At 45.8% G+C, this 22,291-nt stretch overlaps 1 protein-coding gene across 2 annotated transcripts in view; it reads right to left on the bottom strand.

Annotated features, from left to right (window-relative positions):
* Positions 1-22,291, bottom strand: part of GRID1 (glutamate ionotropic receptor delta type subunit 1) — an 840,295-nt gene that overhangs the window by 41,866 nt on the left and 776,138 nt on the right. For both annotated transcript variants that reach the window (XM_066349531.1, XM_066349530.1), the window contains one exon: positions 3,852-4,047. In XM_066349531.1, the coding sequence (XP_066205628.1) occupies positions 3,852-4,047 (196 nt within the window). The remainder of the gene's footprint in view (positions 1-3,851; positions 4,048-22,291) is intronic.

Below are 22,291 nucleotides of genomic sequence, written 5' to 3' on the forward strand. Positions count from 1 at the left end.
GTGAAAGACAGTCTCATTAGCCACAGGAAGTAGGGCCCAAGAGCGAGTCTGAGCTCTCCCTGCAGCAGAAAGCACCATACACTGCACTCTTAGCGCTATAAACCCCCTTTATGACACTTGTTATCCAACCCTTAACATTTGTTGAGTGCTGGCAGTCAGCTGTTGTTTTTTATTTATTTTTTCTTAAAGATCCAAATGCAAGAGAAATATTTGTGATCCCAAATCCAGCTTTGGATTTACAAAACGAAGGTTTCATAAAAGTAACATCCCACGTACTAAAAACAAAATAGACTCAACACCATGAAGCTATGGGCATCATAAGGAATCCTTTATTTAAACCTTCCACTACTTATATATATATATAAGTATACTTACATATATATATATACTTATTTATACTTACATATATATATATAATTATATATATATATAATGTTGTTTTATTCATAAATAAGACCCTCAATATCACCAGAGGGGTGACTGATTTCTAATATGCCAGCAATTGGTACATAAGGTGAGGAGGATCTGTCTCCCTGCCGACCCATCCCCAGATTTACTGCCTGCCAGAGGGCTTTGACCATGGTGCCTGCCTCTGTGAGGTCCACTAGGAGCAAGAGCAGGCGGCACTGCGAGCCCGCGGGAGAGCAGGAGCCGCCGTGTGGGGGCCCGCCTTCGCCTGGCTTGGTCTGGATTTATTCGTCTGAAGACCAAGTGGGCACACAGATTGGGTTTAATCACAACCCTTGGTTCCGCACACCCATCCTTTTGTCCAGGAATGACCATCCTTTTTAAAATTAACTCATTTATTATTTATTATAATGAGAAATAAAAAATGAAAGAAAAACAACCTTGAATCTAAAGCTAACACCAAACCTGACATTCACAGGCTCCTCATCCCTGTGCTCTGCCTTTCACCTCTGCAGTAACCACTCCCGTGACCCTGGGCATTTTGTCCTTCTGTGGATGGGTGTGCAAGAGTCTTGTATATTTTTAATTTTAAAAGGGTAAAAATATGTTGTAAGTTACTTTCAACTGGCTGACCCATATAGAATTGCATCTAACCCTTTTATTTACTCATCTGTATTCTGCTAAGACTCGTCCACACGGTCTCTTGAAGCAGTAGCAGATTCATTTCTTTGCAGGTTATGTTTCCACCGTGCTACTAATGCTCCCTTGGATCACTTTCAGGGTTCTGGCTCCCTAAGCAATGCTACCGTGGCCTTGCTTGTTTCTAGAAAGCACATGGACGTTTATTCTGGGTGGATACACAGGAGTGGAATTGCTGGATCACAGGGTATGCAAATATTCCATTTGGTAAGAGAGCGACAGACTTGTTTCTAAAGTGGTTGTACTGAGTATGCTCCTACCCACAATTAACCACCTGCTACTTCCATCCTGTCCATCACCTCTTATTCTGTGTCAGTCTAATTGGTATAAAATGAGATATCTTTATAGTCTCAATTTGAATTTCCTGGATCAATAATGCTTTAGAATATCTCCTCACATAATTATTGGCCATTGGCCTTATGTGTTGTCTCTTCTGGGAAAGACCTGTGCAAGCCTTTTGCCTGATTTTCTATTACATTGTTTGAACTTTTTTTATATTGATTTGTAAAAATTCTTTATATAATCTTGATATTAATCTTATACTGCTTATATGCATTGTAAATATCCCCTTCCTCTGTGTTACTTGCTTTTTTATTTGTTTTTAAAAGTGTCTTGTCATAAACAGAAGTTTAATAAATTCAGAAGTAGCTCTTTTTTCTTTTAGGACAAGTGCTCTCTATAGCATTGTTGCAATGAATCTTCATAAGTCTCCTATGTGGACGGGAGCATCAGCTCTCTGTGAGAGACAGAGAAAGCAGAGAGGGGAGCTCAATGGCCATTTGGCCAAGCCTTACACTAATGAAAGGACTTAAATCAACTTTGTATTCATTATCTCCAAATGAGATCACCTACAGCCACAAAGACTCCCTGTCGGGGATGAGGGAAGGCCAACAGCTTGAGGTCAGAGCACCATCCTGTGTAGAGCACAAAGAACAAAGAGGTTTAAATAAATCTTGTAAGCATGGGAATAGCAACATTTGCATTGCATTTTATTATTTTTGCTAAAGTATCGCCTGGTTCAATGTAAACATTCAAAATCTGCCATAACATGAACTTTTAAATGTTTTAAGTGTCTAAAGAGCCCCCCGAGTTGCCAAGGCCTCTCAGCGCTGCGGGTTCCCCGACAAGAAGAAGGGTGTGCTCAAGTTCATACAGTTGGTGAGTCATGCAACTGGAACTCACACTCACCTGCGGCAGGCCCCAGAATCCAGATACATTCCGTGGTTCAAAGCAGCCACATGACAAGAAGCCATGCTGAGCTATGGGGCTCTCACTCCACACAGAGCACTGCGGCCAGTCACCATGTCCCTCCCTTGGACAGAGTCCACCCTCTGCCTGAATGCCCCACTGCTTCTGAAGCAGGATTTGGGTCTCTTCCTCTCACCCTGGGCCCCCTTGGGGCTTTCCTGAGAGGGCTGAAGACTGCTGAGAACCTTGTCATCATGAAGAGCAGGATGATGGGTACTGGTGGCCCTGAGGTTGTCCCCAGACTAGCCCCTAATACCTGCTGCCTTCTGTAAGTAAGGCCAGTGATCACCAAGTAGCTGGGGATGTGGAACACAGATGTGTGCACATGTGTGTGTGTGTGACAGTGTGTGAGAGCCTGTGAGGTAGATCCCCAGAGGTGGGGTTATACTGGAAAGAAGGGAGGAGGCACTGAGGCCGGCTGGGCAGGGGTGCATGTGTGTGTGAGATTGTGTGCCAGTGTATGTGGGTCTGAACGTGTGTATGTGAGAGAGAGAATGTGCATAGCTATGTGTGTGGAAGGAGACTCCAAAGAGCTGGACAGGTAGAGCAAGCACGGAAGGGAGGAAGTGCTGATACACCCTGGACGGATGGCCTGCCCAGAGAGGCTGGGCTGCTGACATGGGCACATCTTCTGCACATCTTTCACCAATGACCACAGGGACAGTAGCCACCGGCTAGGAGGATGCCACCACCAGCAGCATGCATGTGACACCCGCCTTCTTCATCTCACTACGTTCCTCTCCACTGCCCTCCACAGCGCATGGTGGGTAAGTGCCAAACTCCTCAGACCCTAACAGGGGAGTGGCCCAATCTCTCTGACTCTCATCTGTATAATGGGATAATAATGATTAATTTGGGTCATAGAGGAAATGAACTGAAATAAATGAGCAAATTCTAATCTACTGCTGAAGAATGTGACAACTTTCCTCCACCCTTCCTCTGCCCCGAACTCTTCCAGCCCTATCCTCCCTCAGTTTCCCCAAGCACTGCCTCCACCCTTGGCTTGAGGCCCTCGCCACCGTCTCCCAAGTGCATGCTTGCACAGCACAGACCGCAGTCTCCTGAACTCTGGCCCCTCACTCCCTCCACCTCTCGCCTAGTTCTTTGCCTTTTCATTAGCCGAGTGGTTTCACGTGGGCTGGGCAGGCACCTCTGAGCCACCAATGATAAGTGGGCTCATCATCCAGTAAGCCCACTAGGACAGGGAGGCCATGTCTCAGGCTTACTCTGCTGTTCTTCACTGACTGCTTGAAACTGGCTGTTCAGTACCTGATAAGTGGCCCCTCTGCTTCTGCTGCCAAGACAGTGCATCTACCTAAAGAACATATGTGCATCCTCACTAGAGACAGGCCTGGTAGAAGTACGTAGCTACCCTACCAAAGACGATGACTCTGTCAGTGACAGGGTTGTTCAAAACAGACTCCCACCTCAGAGATGACCATGCCCATAGCACCTGCAACAGCTCACACGTGGCCAGGTAACCAGCCCCCGCCTACCTTCCTGATGCCTTCCGAGGGACTGGACACACAGTTGTCAGCCCCTCCATTCTTGCTGATAGTCCGCCAGAGCTCAGCAAATGTGCTGTCCTGCTCCAGGGGATTGGTGCCCTTGGCTCGGAAGTACTCGTACACAGCGGAGTCCCGAACGGTGCCGTAAGACATCTCCACTTGTTTAGATAGGTCCTGGAATGTCCTGAAATGTAAAAAGGATGAGAACCGTGGGTCCAAGCTGCCCACTGAAAGGATATCAATGGGCTGCAGGCCGTCCTGAGGTCTGAGCCCAGCTGTGGCCCATGATCTACATGATTTCTGCTCAAAAGAAGCTTTTAGTCTAACTGTAGGAACATATAGACAATCCCAAAATAAGAGAGTCAGGGCAACATGAGAGGCTGGATACTGACAGTCTCAACTTAAACGTTTGCAGCACAGGAAGAAGATGCATGTGAGGCTGATGACAGTGACCAGCCCCCGGCCCTCAGGGCAGGCGTGGGGCAGACACGCTGTGAGCACTGTGCCAATGAAAAGGCACGCTCCTCCAAAGCTTGCTGCTGTTCTGGGCCTCCACCCAATTGTCATCTTGTGAGCATCTCCCACCAACCTGTTTTTCTAAAGAAACAAATCTGAGTTTTCATGAAATCACTTGACTTTTAAATGTTGGCAATTATTTAAAAGATGGCAAATATATGACCAAACACTTTGAGGGCCTCTGTTGTATGTGGAGGGCAGCAGGTAGCTCAGGCCAAGTACACATTGAAGGAAGGGAGTGGATCAGGAAAGCCCAGAAACAGCCCAAGAGCCAGGGGCAGAGGAGGAAAGCCCCCTTGTGTAAGCAGCATCGTCAGACAGGAAGAGCCAATGGGCGCAAAGTTCTCACTTGCCCCGAGAGGAGCAGCATGTGGCTCGGTGTGTTGAGAGAACAGAATTGCAAACACACAACAAACTCAATGGTGAGCCAGTCTCTTACTCCTGCTTCAATCTGTTCACTCTTTACTTACTTCTCTTTGGAAATCCGTCTCTTCCTTATCAACCAGAATATCATCCCCACCTCTTGTTGAATCATTGTTCCGAGGAGATCTGATTTTCTCAATCTGACATACACAGCCCTCCATCCCTGGCCTCGTCTCCGGCTGCTGCTCCCCCATCCTCACAGCCCAGAGCCAATGCTGGAGTGAGAACTCCCACACATAGATGGGGATCTATGGCTGCAGGCCACAGTGCCCCTGCTGCCCGGAATCCCTTCATCTCACGCATCCACCCAATACACTCTACCAACCTCTTGAAGACCCAGCTGCCACCTCTGCCCATGCGAAGCTGTAGCTGTCCCTTGCCTCCCTGTGCCTCCTCTACACTTTGCAAGGCTTCTAGAATGGCATGGTCTCAGCAATTTCAGAGAGCATCACAAAAGAGTATGGTCAAGCAGCAAGCAGGGATTCTGGAAACCAATGTGCCTTTTCCCCCAGCTCCACCTCACGAGCACAGAGGGCCTGGGCAAGGTGGCTGAGCTCTGTGCCTTGGTTTTCAAGTCTTTCAGAAATAAGATCAGAAGCAAAGCCTGCAGCGGAGGGCTGGAGATTAAATGAGGGTAAGTATCCTCAGCTCCCAGAGCAGTGTCTGAGGCAAACCTAGTGCCCAGTAACTAGCAGCAATTATTCTGCACTATGAGTACAGGTCTGCATCCTCCTGTGTCCTGAGTCTAAGAAGGTGGAGGACTGAGGCTAAAGCAGCCCATCTTTGCATTCACAACACTGGTTCCCAGGCTGACACCAGACTTCATGGCACGTGCGCAGAGGGGCCAGCAATGCATACTTCCTCTTGCTTTGGAGACATGCTCCAACCCAATCCTTCAGGCCCCACTCCACAGCCCAGAAACAGAGCTCAGTGTTCGCCTCAGTACTTGACAGGTGGAAGGAAACGTAAAATAACAAATGTGATGAAGAAATCCTTCTAATTATTGTTCATTATTTATATCTAATTGAAGCAAGATGTTCCTTGGCTTGAAGGGCCCCAAGGGGTCTGGCTCCATTGTAATTTGCCTGTAAAAGAGGGGGATCTTTATCCCCCACGTTTTTTATTTTTCTCTTGGTAATACAAACAAACACAAAGCTTTGATGAATGGGAAGCATCAGGATGAGTCACACAGCTGAGTCTAAATACTGAACTGCTCTAAATTACTGCAGTTTCCCTGAGTATGCATTGAATGTATAGCATCCGAGGAGCTGGCACTATGTATGGTTTCGTTCCCACATTTGACATGGAGGTTTCCTCTTTGCTCATGGAATTTATTCACAACTGTGCCCCTGTCCATAGGTTCAGGGAGCTTCCCCAAATGACAAACAGGCAACCTGAATGTTAATGGCTTCACATCCCTTTCTGTCCCGGTAGAGCTCAGAGTTCCCACCCCAAAATACCAGCTCCATGTTTGCTACACTGGCCTCATGGTGTGGCCCCTCCAGCCCCATTCATCCCCATTCATCTCCGCTCACAACCTTTAATCTGTGTAGAGGGACTTCTCCCACCTCAAAAGCACACTTCCCTTTCAAAGAAGAATTTCCAAGCTCAATAGTGTGCCCAGCACAGGGTGGGTATTATTATACTATTTCAGAGTGAATATACCTAGAAAAAGCTGTTTGGAGATTTGAACAGGAGAGCCCAATTATTTACACAGCAAAGTTGTCACCTTCCTGGGGGCACTTGTCCCCTTCTCAGAGTGCAGCTTTGGAGGGAAACATGGGGAGAAACAAAGGAGAACAGGGGCAGCCACCACTGCGCTCCAAGCCGACACTGGCGTCAACGGAAAACAGCTGTACACGTCAGACAGGATGCCCTCCACACAAGCAAGCAATGCCTAGCCTGGGAAAGTGCTCTGGCAGCACACTTCATTGGGCATGTTTGTCAAACCAGACCCTTCAGCAACCACTGCTAGACAACCCCCTACCCACCAGAAAAATGAAGAGCTGCTCATCCTAGGTGGAGCTTCTATAAACCTAAGGTGCATAATACATCTGGATGATGTCATTCAAGCAGCTGCTCTTCCAACAGTTACTGAACACTTCCTATGTCAGGGTCAGCTGCATGTAAGGCAAGGACTAAATGGTGGGCATCCTGAAGGGGCCCCCAGTGAGGGAAGGGAAAATGGTCAGAGAAGAAACTAAATATGAGAGACTGAAATAGAGTTCTGCATTGGGGGGTCCTGGAAACAGAGGAGGAGCAGTCAGCTCCTTCTGAGAAAAAGAAATACTTCCTAGAAAAGGAAACATTCAGCAAAGTCATGAAGGAAAGGTGGAGCTAGCCAGATGGAGAACCGAGGGGTAGAGTGTTCTCGGAAATGAAGATGTTTGCGAAGGCACTGATATGTAAAGAAAGCACGGTTCATTTGTGAGGCGGCACGGGGCGGTACACATCAGCTCAAACAACATGGGTTTTGAACTTAGGTAGATGTGGGTCTGCACTGTGCCTCTGAAGACCACAGCTGTCTGAGGTAGACCAGCAGTTCTCAGAGTGTGGTCTTTGGGGCCACAGCATTGGCACCCACCTGAGACTTCTTGAGAAATGCAAATTCTTGGGCCCTGCCTCAGATATACTGAATTAGAAATTTTGGGGTGGCACCCAGCAAAGTTAGTCATTCTAACAGCTGAAGCAGAGAGGTCATGGAAATGAGTGATGGGTGATGGCACCCAAGTGGTCACACCTAACTGGAAGCAATTACAGACAGGCAGCAGGTCTCTCTGCCTTCAGGCTCACAGTGTCTGCCCATCTGTCTCCCAGGAAGAGGCCTGTGGCAGACCTTGTCTCCATCTCGTTGCCAAGGTACATGAAAATGAGTCACTATCAGCACCCAATCTGCTGCCCTTAGGCATCACAGGATGCTTAAGATGATGACCTGAGAAAGTCTGAACCCAGGATGTGCCTGGAGACATGAAACTTCCCTGGTGAGCAGTCTGGAGCTTTGTTTTTGTGGACCTGATGGTGCCTACCTGAGGAGAGCTGCAAGGGAGATATCTTTAAATCATTGTCCCCAGGCTGCCCACCTGGGTCTGGATCTACTCATTAGGTGTCAAGGTGCAAGCATGTGCACTTTGTAGCTGACTTTTTATCTCTAGACTGCTACCCATCTCTTTACTGCACCCTTTAGTAATGTGTCGTGTTGGCATCCTCCCATGGCAAAGCTTAGCCTCTGCTCCAAGTTTACTTTTCAGCCAGTATCTTTCACTCAGATGTATACTAACTGAAACTGGGTTTGGGATCAATGGGAGCTGCTCCTCTGAATCTCCTGGTGTGAATTGCTGATTTAGGGGTGGGGGTGGGGTCTCTCTTAACTAAAAGCATAGCTGACTCCTATCAGACTGCTTTGCAAAATGACTTTGTAAGCATCCCATGCCTCTGAGAGTGATCTCCTCACATTAAACATGCACCCACATGTGGCTAGACCTGCCAGGTCTCCTTCAAGTACAATCTACCCAGCTCAGATCCACTCCTCTGCCTCCCAGTGCCTTTCACTGTAAATCAGTCTTACTACTTCCTAGACACATTTCCATTAACAAAAAGATAAATGTGTTTGCCACATGAGAAAAATCAATAATATAGAATTTATAAATACATCTTTGCATGTTACAGAAATATTTACATTGGCAATGGAGATAAATACACTTGGAACAAAAGCAGAATCAATATACACTGTATATAAAACAGATTTCAAAAACTATGGGCTTGCTGTAATCATGGCCCTGACACATGTAGGTCCCAAAGTCCTATTTATTCTTCCTTAAAGAGGAAAGAAAGTAGTGGAGTGGCCCAGAAGGTATGGAGGCTGGGTGTGCTTGTCTTTGTTGTCTGCCAGTCTTAACTACAGACCCTCCTCACCCCAATGCCTTTCTGCTTACTCAAGCATCTCACTCTCCTATCTCCGCGTCTGACCCTAGGAGAGAGGATATGGCCCAGATCAGTGGGGACTGCCTGGCTGTGTTTCCACAGTCTGCTTACAGGACATTTGGGTGCCTGTGCTGCCACTACCCCATCCCTCCTGGGTTTCTTCCCCAAGCACCCCACCGCATGCCCTGTGTTCTCCCTGATACTGCTCCCAGGCACTGTTCTCCTACCCTGGGCTTTGCCATGTTTTCCATTCTCTTCTATCCCAGACCCAGGCTCTTCAAGGTGGAGAAGACCTCAGGTGAAGACTGAGACACCTCAAGGAGCAAGTTCAACCGTGGACTCTGAGAGGCTTCCCAGGGGTCTTCATTTCATTCATTCATTCATTCATTTATTCATTCAGAAAACATTCAAGAAACTGAGCTGCCTGGGCTGCTAAGTTGCTTAGAGCATCATCCTGATGCGCCAAGGTTATAGGTTCCATCCCTGGTCAGGACACATACAAGAGTCAACCAATGAATTCATGAATAAGTGGAACAACAAATTGATGTCACTTTCTTTCTCTCTCCCCACCCCGCTCTTCTTCTTCTCTCTCTAAAAATAAATAAATTAAAAAAATTTTTCTGAACTAGTGCTACAGTCACACACTGTTCTAGATCTAAGAATATGGTGTGAACAACATAACGTTCCTGCTATTGTTTAGTTTACCTGGTGAAGGTGGGGATAGAGAAATAAATATATGGGTAACAACAACAATGAAAATACAAATTATTATATAATATCAGAGTCAGTAAACTTTCTGGGAAGGTACAGATAGTACCTTGTGGGCAATGAGAGCAATGTACTGTTGCTCTTGTGGTGAATTTAAGTGGAAACACTTTAAAAGTCTTCCAATAAAGACACAGTCTTAGCCTCCAAGCTGGAGGGAAGCAGGCTGTAGGCCAGGTGTGGCCTGAGGGCGCACAGTCAGAGGGCCCTGATGACACGAGTCAGGGATAAAAGATGCATTGGGGATTAATAAAGCAGAATAAGGGTTACGGAGAATGAAAGAGGCACGCAGGGTGTTTTAGCCGACGAAGTGGACAGCGAGAGCAGGTGTCTCTCCAATGACTTTCTTTCCTTGGGCTGGACTGAGAGGTGAGGGGAAAGACTGAGGGCGGGCTGAGATGCAGGAAGCCTGCCCTCCTGAGGGGCAGAGGCCAGCAGCCTCAGGGCTTGTTGCCTGTTCTGGAACAGCACCCTTGACATTCATAGGGGACCTTCCAGGAACCCTGGGGAAGGTGATGCTGGGGTCTTATACGGGGCTCCTTTGTATCCAACATCGGTCCTCAGTATGCCTGTGGAGCAGGATCCTAGCGGGGGAAACTGTCAGGCTAACACAGCGTAAGGACACTTAGGGTGACAGCTACGTGGTCCATGGCAGGAAAACACATCCTTGCAGGACAGAGGAGGCCACAAAGCCCTTCTTCAAACATGTGCCCCCAACACTGGCTGCAGAGGGCCCAGCGAGCACCACGTGCCCCGCGGAGATGGCCTCACTCCTTCCCTGACCTTTCCTCCACCTGCTTTTCTCCCTAAATCCTACTTCTTTTATTGCTATTATAATTAAAAGATGCCCAAAATAAACTGCTGTGGAAAAAAAAAAAAAACAAATAAAAAAATCTCAACTCATGAATACATAGTTTATTTCTCTTCTTGCAAAAAGAACCATTAATAAATATAAATAAACATTGGGACAAAAGTAGGAGGAACAAGCACCCAACAGTGGTGAGACTTTTTAAAAATGTATCTCTGTAAAATTTGCATTTTTATTACATTGTAAACACAAGTGCAATCTGAATGATCTTAAAAAGCCTTCCCCTGCCTGAAGCACTAGGCCTTGGAAATGTGGCTCTGGGCCATCCTGTCTCCTCCACATCCACCCCCTCAGCTGAGCACAGCAAGGGCCACTCAGAGGAGAGCTGCCTCCCTTGCCCTCTGCACACTACTGCCTTTCTGGCTATAGAAAGCAGGTTCTAGTCCCCAGAGCAAGACAAACACCCAGACTGACCCAGAGGGACACAGGCTCCCCTCACCCAGGACAGACTGGAGCTTCCCTCACTAGTGCATCTTTTGCCAGGATTTAGCCTAGGCATGGCATTCTGGCAGCCAAAGCACAGCAGAATGGTCTGCCATGAATTTCTGCAAGGAAGGCATAAGGTATATGTTTCTGCCTTGCCAAACCCAACCTGGGCTCTGGAAGCAAGCAGGTTCCCTAACAGGTGCTGAGGGGTAGGGTCTGTGAGCATCACCTCAGTTAGGTCAAACAACAGTGGCCAAGTATCAGGCTGAGGCCCTGGCATGTGGCAGAGTTTGAACATCTACATCCTTCACTAAGTCAAATCGGAAGACCTCTAATGCCATTTGGCACAGGGCGCTCAGCCCGTGGAGTCTCCTGCTTCCTCCAGCCTCTGCTCGGGTGCTCTCTGCTTGGGTGCCAGCCTAGCAGATATGCTGCTCTCTTGGGCCTCCAAGCCTTCACTATGCAAGTGCCCTGCCTTCTTTTTTTTTATTGAATTTATTGAGGTTATATTGGTCCACAAAACCATACCGGTTTCAAGTGTAAAACTCAACAAGACATCATCTGCACACTGCTTTGTGCCCCCACCACCCTAAGCAAAGTCTTTTCATGTTCCTCACTTTGCCCACCTCCACCTACCTCCACCCCCTTTCCTCTCTGGCCATAACCACACTGTTGTCTGTGGCTTTGTGTTATGTATATACATATTATTTTTAGCTTAATCCTTTTTACCTTCTTTCATCCACAACCCCCTTCCCCTCTGACAGCTGTCACGCTATTCCATGTATCTGTGCCTCTGTTTCTATTCTGTTCATCAGTTTATTTTATCTATGAGATTCCACATATAAATGAGATCATCAAGATGAACCCAAAGAGGCCCACACCAAGACACATCATAATTGATATGATGATGGTTAAAAGACAAAGGATCTTAAAAGCAGCAAGAGAAAGACAGATAGTGACCCACAAGGGAGCTCCTATAGGGCTGTCAGCTGATTTCTCAACAGAAACACTTCAGGCCAAAAGGGGTTGGCATGAAATATTCCAACTGATGAAAAGCAAAGATCTACAACCAAGACTGCTCTATCTAGCTATCTAGCAAGGCTATCACTTAAAATTGAAGGAGAAATAAAGAGCTCTACACACATACACACACACACACACACACACACACACACACACACACACTTAAAGAAGTTCATTACCACTAAATCAGAATTGCAAGACATGTTAAAGAGCCTACTTTGCCTTATTTACATGACTAAAACCCACCTGCCCTCACCTGTCATCTCCAGTAGGAAGACTCATCCCCCAGACCCATGCCCCCTCTCTGTGTTCTTGTCTTAGCCTAACTTACTGTTTATCCCTTGTGGCTGTTGATGTGTCTTTCTCCTTAGCTTGACAGAGGGCTCCCACAGGGCTGAACTCTGTCCATCTCTAGATCCTTGTCACCCCACATAGGGACTGACAGTCAAAGTTTTCTGGAATAATCAATTCTGGTTTAAAACAACTCTATGTTTATAATTGACTATGGCTGGGGAAACTCCAGGTCAGAGACCAGCATGATGATGAGTCTAACTTTAGAATCATGGCCACTAAGCTCAAGTGGGTCCTAATGTTGCCTGTCAATCTTCTAAATACCCCTGTTCAGTTCATCTTCCCACTCTCTTAGTTCACTTTCAGAAAATGACCCTGCTTCCTATTTCCTAAGAGAATGAAAGCAATCAGAGAACTTTGCTTCTTTATAAAAAAACAAAACTCCCTTTTCTAAAACCACAAAATACCTACCTGTCCTCCTTTTAAAATGGTGGCTCCACCCTTCTTCCCATGTATGTCTAAGTGTCTCCTAGATCCCAGACTCTGTTCCCTTCTCAAGTGCATCACTCTTCCAGCTGTCACCTCGATGTCCTACATGATGAAGTGGCTTCTCTCCAGGCAGCATCTCCATTGGCATGTTCACACACATATCATCTTCTATCTTTAGAAAAAATTAAAGTCCTACTTTGAGATCACAAGCTCTCCTAACCACTCTCTAGTTCTTCCAGGAAATTATCAACAGTTACCACTGCCAATGGTTACAACACTCTTCCCATTTCTCATGAACCTACCTTCAGTTTCCATTCTACCACTGAACTAAAGCTGCTTTTGTCAAGGTCATTAATAATCTCCCAAATACGATGACCAATACCCACTCTTCACTTTGACCTCCATCAGCCTGGGACATCACTCTTTCTTAGTTCTCCTACCTTGCAGCTGCCTCCTTATCTGTTTTCTAGTTCTTTTCTTTCCCTCCTCTGCAGTTAGTTTGGAGTGTCATAGCCTCAGTTCAGAGATTCCTTCTCTTCTCTAATGATAACCCTTTCACCAAATTCTGTTCAAGTCAATGATGACTCCAATGTACTACCCTAGCCCTGATTGACCCCATCATCTTGAGACAATTGCCTACCTGATATTTTTGTTTGGATGGCTAACAGGCCCCTAAACCAAACATGCCCAAACCCAAGTTCTTGTAACCCACCACCAAATCTGTTCTTCCTCTAGTTCACCCATCTCAGTCAAATACTGCTCTATTCTTTTAGATACTGTGGCCAAAAGCCCTAGAACCACTGCTGGTACCTCCCTTTTCTTCATATCTCACAAACAATCTCAGGATATTGGATGTCTGCTATCACCAAGATAGAGCCAAAATCTAATCACTTCTCACCACCTTCACCATGAACCCTCTGCGTCTTACCTGGATATTGACATCATCTCCCTACTGGTCTCCTGCTTCTACCTCTAACTCTATAGTCTATTATTCAGGGGACAGAGTGATCCTTTCTCAGATCATGTCACCTCATTGCTCAAAACCTCCTCATTGCTTCTCATCTCACAGAGAAACATCCAAAGTACTCAAATGGCTTAAAAAGTCTCATGTGATCTGGACCCCAATACCTCTGCTCTCAACACACTGACCTCCCTGTCCTTCTGTCTCAGGATTTCTGCAGCTGTCTTCCCCTCAGCCTGGCACACTCATCCCTCACATCTCTAACTGGCTCACTTCCTCAGTGTCATCCCTCACATCTCTAACTGGCTCACTTCCTCAGTGTCATCCCTCACATCTCTAACTGGCTCACTTCCTCAGTGTCTTGGGTCTCTGATCAAATGTCACCTTCTCTATGAGGCTTTGCCTGACAACCTACATAAAACACCACTGTCCTGAAATTACATGATAAAAACAAAGAAATATGTCCTGGCTGCTTGATAACTGCTCTTGCCCTAGAATGGGGCAGTGTTGTTTGGTTTATTGCTCTATCATCAGTGCCTATAGATGCATGACCAATCACCCTGGTTTGCACAGGATGGAGAGATTTCCTGGACTGTCAGTGCTAAAACCAAAGCAAGATCCAGCCAAATTGAGATTATTTGTCCCCTACTACTGTGCCCAGAACACAGTTGATGCTTCAATAAATGTGGGTTATATGCCTGCATAATACATGAATGAATTAGCCTTTTTCTCACTTTCCAAACATCTGGGTTGTATATTCTGTTGAAAGTCTTCATCGAAGGTTGATCAGAACTCCTTTTAGGACAAGTGCGCTTGCTCATCTGCAGGCATAACGATGGCTTGAGGAGCTGAATGGAAGAGCTGCCACCCTGGGCCAGGAGGCAGAGCACAGAGCCATGTGACCAGAGCCAGCCCAGGAACTAATCACCATGGAGTCCAGGGATCAGGCCAGGTTCTCCCCAGGCTCCCTCCTCAGGGTATTGAAGCTTCAAAATCCAGCTTCCTTGTAGATCTAATGGAAGTCAGCTTTAGCTGAGAGAATCCTATTGGGCCTGAACCCCAGCAGCCCCTGTCTACTTCCCCAGTGCCCTGTCCTCTCCCATTTGGTGGGAGTCCCGCACAAGCAGCCTTGCCAGCTGGCAATTCCTCCATGCCAAGAACATGGCTGGCTTCCAGCTCTCAATGCCCATAAATATTTGCTGCCACAAATCAATATAAAAGCAGGATGCACCATTAACCTTTAATAGATCAGTGTGAGGGTTCTTAATTCATTATGAGGTTGTCATAAATGTGACTCAAATGCAAATCAGGGCAGCAGCCCTTCGGGAGGCTGTGAAGGTGCCTTGGCTGCCTCCTGGCACAACCTGCATACCCTCGGCTCCAGAGAACCAGCCTAGGTCTGTCTTCTCCCTGCTGCCTTCACCATCCTCCCTCCCTCTTCTCCTTTTCCCCACATGTCTCACTGAGCCTCTGTATTATGTCAGCTCCTGGGTGGGCAGTCACTTGCTACATTAGAAGAAAGCTATAATAATGTGAACTTCCAGATGTTGTATGTCATTTGTATTGCTTCATTTAACACTGGTCATACTTTTTCATAAAGTTATTATTATGACCTCCCCCCCATTTGACAGATGAAGAAATGAAGACTAAAGGAGATGAATTAACTTATAGAAGGTTAAAGAAACAGCAAGTGGGAGAGCTATCTTCCCACTCAGCAAGAGCTGCTTGATCCAAAATCCCATACACTTAATTGCCAGTGATGGTAAGCAGTCCACAGGTAAGTGAGGAGGGTTCACAAGTAAACTGACACTCAACACCAATGTGCAAAATATTTATACATTGCTAGAAGTAATCTTAGAACCGTCAGAACATGATGTTAAATCTCCTCCAGTTTGGCAGATAAGAGATTGGGGTGAGGACAAAGATAGAAGGAATATCAGGAAAGGAGGGAAAAAAATGACACACAGAGGAGAGAAATAAAAGATGTTCAGGGAAAAGGTGACAATATTTTCAAACTACAGATTATTGAGAGAGTGAAATCTTCAGGGGATGTCCATCAGTTTACTGGGAGGAAGCAGAAATCAGGAAAACTAAGAAGCACTGAGACTAGGATCAAGGGGATAATGAATCATAAAATACTTCCAGGATAGTATAATGAAATGCAAGTGAAAAAATGATGGGAAAATGGGTTTCTGATTAAGATTACCAACAATCATGGCTCAACTACAGCAGGAGGCTACACACAGCCCACATGGGGAACACACCTGGTCCACCCACCTCAAGTATCTGTGGAAGCTGAACCACTGGGCCCTAGAAGATATCTACTGCACAAGGCCACTCTACCAAAACCAGGAGACATAGAGACTTTACCTAATACATAGAAACAAACACAAGAGGTGGACAAAATGAGGAGATAAAGAAACACATCCCATATGAAAGAACAGAACAAAACTCCAGGGGAAGAAAAATATTGAACTAAACAAAATGGAGACAAGCAATCTACCAGATGCAGAGTTCAAAACACTGGTTATAAGGATGCTCAATCAACCTAGGGGAAGAGTAGAATAACATCAACAGAGAGAAAGAAAACATAAAAATGGAGACAACAAAAAGAACTAATCAGAAATGAAGAATACACTGACTGAAATGAAGACTACAAGATAGAAAATCACTGGGGGAGTAGATGAGGCATAGTATCAAATCAGATATATGAAAGACAAGAAAGCAGAAGACACTGAATTGGAGGAGCAAAAAAAAAAAAAAAAAAAAATCCAAAAAATGAAGATAGTGTAAGGAGCCTTGGGGACAACTTCAAGTGTATCAACATTCACATTATAGAGTGCCAGAAGGAGAAGAGAAACAGTAAGAAATTGAAAATCTATTTGAAAACATAATGACAGAAAACTTCCCTAACCTAGTGAAAGATAGGATATAGACACACAAGTCCAGGAAGATCAGAGAGTCCCAAACAAGATAGGATCAGAGAGACCCACACCAAGACACAGCATAATTAAAATACTAAAGGTTAAAGAGAAAGTGAAAGTCTTAAAAGAAGCAAGAGAAAAGCAGTTAGTTACCTACAAGGGAGCTCCCCTATGACTGTTAGCTGAGTTCTTAACAGCAACTTTGCAGCCCAGAAGGGGGTGTGGCACAGAATATTCAAAGTGATGAAAGTGAGGACCTACACAAGGTCACTCTACCTAGCAAAGCTATCATTTAGAAGCAAATGACTGATAAAGAGCTTCTGAGAAAAAGCTGAAGAAGTTCATAACCACCAAATCAGTATTATAAGAAATGTTAAACAGTCTTCTTTAGGAAGAAGAATAAAAAATAAAAAAGATAAAAAATATGAATAGTAAAATAGCAATAAATACATATCCATCCAAAAATACTTTATATTAAAATAGATTAAATGCTCCAAGACACACAGTGGCTGAATGGGTAACAAAACAAGACCCTTATATATGCCGTCTACAAGAGATTCACTTCAGATCAAAATACACACAGGCGGAAAGTAAAGGGGTGGAAAAAAGATATTTCATGAAAATGGAAACAAAAAAATCTGAGTTAGCAATACTTATACCAGACAAAATAGACTTTAAAACAAAAGCTATAGAACAAGAGACAAAGAAAGACCCAGCAATTCCAATTCTGGGTGTTTATCTGAAGAAACCTGAAACACTAAATCAAAAAGACATATGTATCCATATGCTGGATGGCTGGGACACTCAGAATACAGTTTGCTATGACAAACCTTAAAATAAAGGAGCAGCGATGAGTTTTCCCGTGGTTGAATGGTGGTGACTCCACAGGAGGCAGTTTTGTGTGGCAGGAAAACCACCCAAAGCAGCTAGTGCAGGGATCATGGCACATAAAGCGTCCACCCATTCTAGCTTGTTTATGGGTCTGGGAAGTCAGCACTCACAGTGCTAAGAAGCAAGGACTCCAGCTCTTGCCTTGTGGGAAAGCTCGAGAAAATACCAGTACATGTGAGCCTGTTATTGCACAATATGAAACCAACAGTAATTAAATGTGAAACTACCAGGTGTGAGCTGTTCTGAATCAGTTTGCAGAAAATTCAGTTTAACAAGGATATAGACTCTGATGGAAAGGTTAGGAAAGGGAGTTGGGAAGAGAAAGGTGTATTCTATTATTGATGAGTCTTGTTTGAGTTCAGGGACTCAGTGCAGAATGAGTATTGGCTTGTTTCATCCTCGAAAATACCCTCTGTGATGTTATGTGTTACTTACTGAGGAGAATATTCTGAGGTTTTTAGAGCTGGTCCACACACCAGCCACGTTGAGCTGGCTGCGTGGCTGTGTTGAGATTTTCCAGGATTGCATGTCTGAGGTGCCTGAGAGATCTTCCCAAACCAATTCCAACTAAGGAGGACTGGATCATTCAGTTACAGCTGGTTTTCTCTTGGGAAAAAAAGAGGCTCTTCTTGCATCATTAGCAATGACAAGTGTCAGTTAAACCACCCCAGGAGCTCCGCAAGCCAAAGAGCCTTCACCTGGCATTCTCTCTGGCCAATGCCAGAGACTGTCTGCTGCACTCCCCAGGTGGGCACCATCCCCCTGATCAGAGGAGCACTGCCTACAGCTGCAACACCAGGATGCTGGCAGAACTGAGCACGGTCCTGTTTTCTTGTCTTCTAAGGTAATTATTCATCACATTAACTTCTTAGAGTTTGGACAAGGCATGGAGGACAACTCTGCCATGTCCAACAGTAGACTGTCTGATGGGAGCAGAGCGCCCAGCTGTGAAACACTAGATAAACCAGCATGGAAGATGTTGGAAAGGTAAAGCATGATTTCCATAGCCCAGTGGACAAAGAAGGACACTGGCATTCAGGAAACAGCGAGACAGATCCAGGCCTTGTGCTAGTCACTCTCTCACTGGATCTTCCTAACAGCCCTGGGAGGAAGTTATCATGAACCTCACCTTAAAAGGGGAACTAATTTCTCCAAGAAGTAGAGACATGCACCAACATACCGGGACCCTACTGGGCATGGAAACCAGTCGGTTCTGGCTGCAAAGGCCTGCCGCTACACCTTGACCTTTCACCTCTTGAGAAGCAGGAGAAAATTAATGAAGCAACACACTCTAGTCAGGTGCTACCATACTGGGAGTCCAGAGCCTGGGTTCTGGGTCTTGCCCAAGAAACAAGGTGCCCCCTGCTCTGAGGGGCACCTGTACTGGGTGGCACTGCAGGGCAGGGATCCAGAACTTTTGTGATGGAGTCAGACTGTGATTGTAAATAGTCACTCTACCACTTGCTAGCTCTGTGGCCTTGGACTAGTTACCCAACCTCTCTGCATATCAGTTTCCTCCTCTACACAACAGGATAGTCAGATTGAGTGAATTCAGGCATAGCACTGACACTAGCACTGGTACCTGAAAACCACCCAGGAAAGGGCTACCTCAGTTATCCCAATCATTCAATGAGGAAATTATGCTTTGTCATGTTATAAAATGCCAGTCTTCATGAAAGGTCTAGAAGTGGCTTGTTTGGCTTAGTGTAGTGTTTGTTTTGAATTTGAATGCTTTTAACCAGGGCAGATGATTTCTGGTCACTGTATGCCCCAGCACCCTACTTCGTCTTAGACTCACACTGACATTCTCTGTACATTTGTGATTGAAATCCCTGAACAAGATGATTTCTCAGGCTTTCTGCTGTGGTATTTCATGACTCAATAGTATGGGTTGGAACTAAAAACCTTATCTTATTTAGGATTCTCTCTTCCAACAAAGCAGCACCATGGACAGTCTTCTCTGAAACGCGGCTGTTTTCTCTGCAAATGGAATCTCATTTTGCAGTGTCTGTTAGGATCTCAGAGCTGCCGTGGAGAGGACCTCACAAAGAACGGGCTGCTAGCAATTAAAATCCACTTTATCTGGATGCCAGGCGCTTTGCCCCTGCAGGGCCCTTGCAACCAACCACCTCCCCAGAAGTAAGGGCTGCAGGACCTTTCCTTCAAGTCACACCAAGGGCACAGCCACACCATGCTCGATGGGGCAAAGCAAATTAACCATCTTCAAAGCCATCCACTCAGGTCTCTGTGGGATTTCCTGACTCTTAACAACATAAGATTGTCCCCATTGTGCCTTGGGATGAAAGATAATGTGCCAAAACCAGCCACAAACCCAAAGCAAAGCCAACTCCTTCCTCTATGGGGTAAGTGGGTCTGTCGGCAGGGAGAGTTGTGATGAATTTCAGGAGGAAGCTGCCAGATGTCTCCTAGAGGAACGAGTGTTTCGTGGGACCCCTCAAAGGACTGTGTTATTCAAAGACAGTGTGCCCTGTGTCTGTTGTTCCTCCAGATCATTGTGTCTACAGAAACAAGGTTTGCCCTTAAATGTACCCTTCCTGCTACATTCACCGTGCATCCAGCCAAGCAGGATGGAGGCCCCCTCTCTCACCTCCCAGGGTCCCAAGCCTGGAGCACCAGACCAGGCTATACCTGGATGTTTATGCCTAGATCACAAGAGTTACTCTGTAAACAGTGCATTTCTATCTGTTCGAAGAGATGAATGATGTATGAGCCATACCTCTCTGCAGCCTCATCCTCTGCTTTTGTTTTGGAAGTTCTAGTCAGGTAAACAACTCAGGGAATGCTTATACCTCTCTATGAAGCCATTTATGAATGTGGCCAGTCAGGCTAGAAGAAGCTGAGGCCAAGAGACTGGAGGGAGGTAACAGTCTATCCAGTGGAGATCACCGGATAGAAGAAGGCTCAATAGGAGGGTGAAAGGCTTCATGGGCCACAGAAGAGCCCAATGAGCAAGCAGACAAGGGTAGGGCCATCCTGAGAGAATCCTGCCTCCCTCCATCCATGTACATTGTCTTCCCATAACCCAGTGCTCCTCCCTCCCCACACATTCAATGCCAGCCAGAGACAGTCTCCCTTCTTCTAAACCACAGCCCTTGTCTCCCGGGAAGAGGCTGTGTTTCCCTCAAACTTGAACTGAGTCATATACAGTATTTTTCTAATGTCAGGCCTAATGGGAAAACCACATTAGCCAGAACAGAACTGCACCCTGTGCTGTAGGAGGCATAGCTTTCTGCTGCATGGTGTGACAAGGTTTTTAGCAGAGGATGTGATGATCTCTGGCCAGGATGTTTTTCTGGACAACCTTTCACAGCTCCCCATTCCCCTGAGAACAAAGAGACCCCTCCTGAACATAATTCTCTGAGCTTCACAGCCCACTTTATACTCTGGCCAGATGCTTCCCCAAGTCCACCATGCATTCTCTCACCTCTAGTCCTTCCCGTCTGCCACATGGGACACGCCTCTTTTCTAAACATGCAGCTACTCCTCATATCCTAAGTCATGGTTTTTATATCATTAAGGATTCAGTCTAATTCAACCTTTCATGGGTTGAATTATAGACCCCAAAGTAGATATTTGGGAATCCTAACCCACAGTACCTAAGAATCTGACCTTATTTGATGATAGGGTCTTTATAGAGGTAATCAAGTTTACTGAGGTCGTTAGGGTAGCCTCTAATCCAATATGACTGATGTCCTTATAACAAGGGTAAATTTGGATACAAACTCCTGCACAGGGGAAGAACACCATGTGAAAATAAAGGCAGAGATTGGAGTAACGTATTGATAAGCCAAGGAATGCCAAAGATCGCCAGCCAACTACCAAAGGCTAGGAGAGACACAGAGAATAGACTCGCCCCACAGCCTCAGAAGGAAGCAAACCCACCAATACATTTGATGCTGAATTTCTAGCCTCCAGACTGTGAGGCAATAGATTTCTATGGTTTCAGCCACCCAATCTGTATTCTGTTATGGCCCCAGGAAACTAATCCATTCTTGTGTATTCTGACAATCCCCACTGCTTCCCCTACCACATGACTTGTCTCACTGCATTACTGTGCTGAGTCACTGGTCTGCTGGCTCCTATGATTTGCCAGATACTACTCCATGAAAGTGAAGACTATGTTTTTCTCATGTACTTCTTTTATCTCTGGAGCCTAACATAATGCCAGGCACATAATGGTAACAAATGATCTGTCTGTCATAGGAGTGTATGAATGAAGAATGAATGAATGAATGAATGAATGAATGAATGAATGAATGAGTGAAGGAGACAACCCTTGGTTATGGGCAACTCTTGCAGTATGGTCATGATGTCAGTTACACAGTGATGTTAGTGTAGTACTGTTGCCTCATTCCCAGCCCGGCCTGGGTACAAAAAGTGCTCAATGACTGCCTGATGAATGAGGAATACATCCGGGAAGAGACTTGGGCTCTCCCAGGATGGAGAAGGCTCAGTACCCTCTTTAGCATGATGTGCTCACTCCTGGTGCCAGGCTCCTGAGAAGAGTCCCACCACATGGAGTAGTCACTAGACCTTGATATGTAGCAGAGCTGGACCCCAGCTAGGTTGAGGTGCTGGGGTCCAGCACCTAGGAGTATGAGTCTAAGATCATAGCCTCCTTGCAGTTAGTCTGAGGGTCCACCTCTAAAAGCCTCCAGCAAGAGAACTCATGCCACTTAAAGAATGCCTACTATGTGTCAGACACCCTGTCAAATCCTCTCAAAAGCCAAGATTAGTAACTACAAACATCTCCATTTTCCTGTGAAGAAGCCACAGCATACAGGACAGACAGGTGGTCCTATAGCCAGTAATGGTGTGAACAAAGGTTGCCTAGCACTGTCAGACTCCAAAGGGCTATTCCCTTGGGATCAGAGGATTACTTTGAGGCTAGACTACATCTCAGATTTCA

Source organism: Saccopteryx leptura, chromosome 9 (assembly GCF_036850995.1).
Source record: "Saccopteryx leptura isolate mSacLep1 chromosome 9, mSacLep1_pri_phased_curated, whole genome shotgun sequence".
Taxonomy (NCBI): Eukaryota; Metazoa; Chordata; class Mammalia; order Chiroptera; family Emballonuridae; genus Saccopteryx; species Saccopteryx leptura.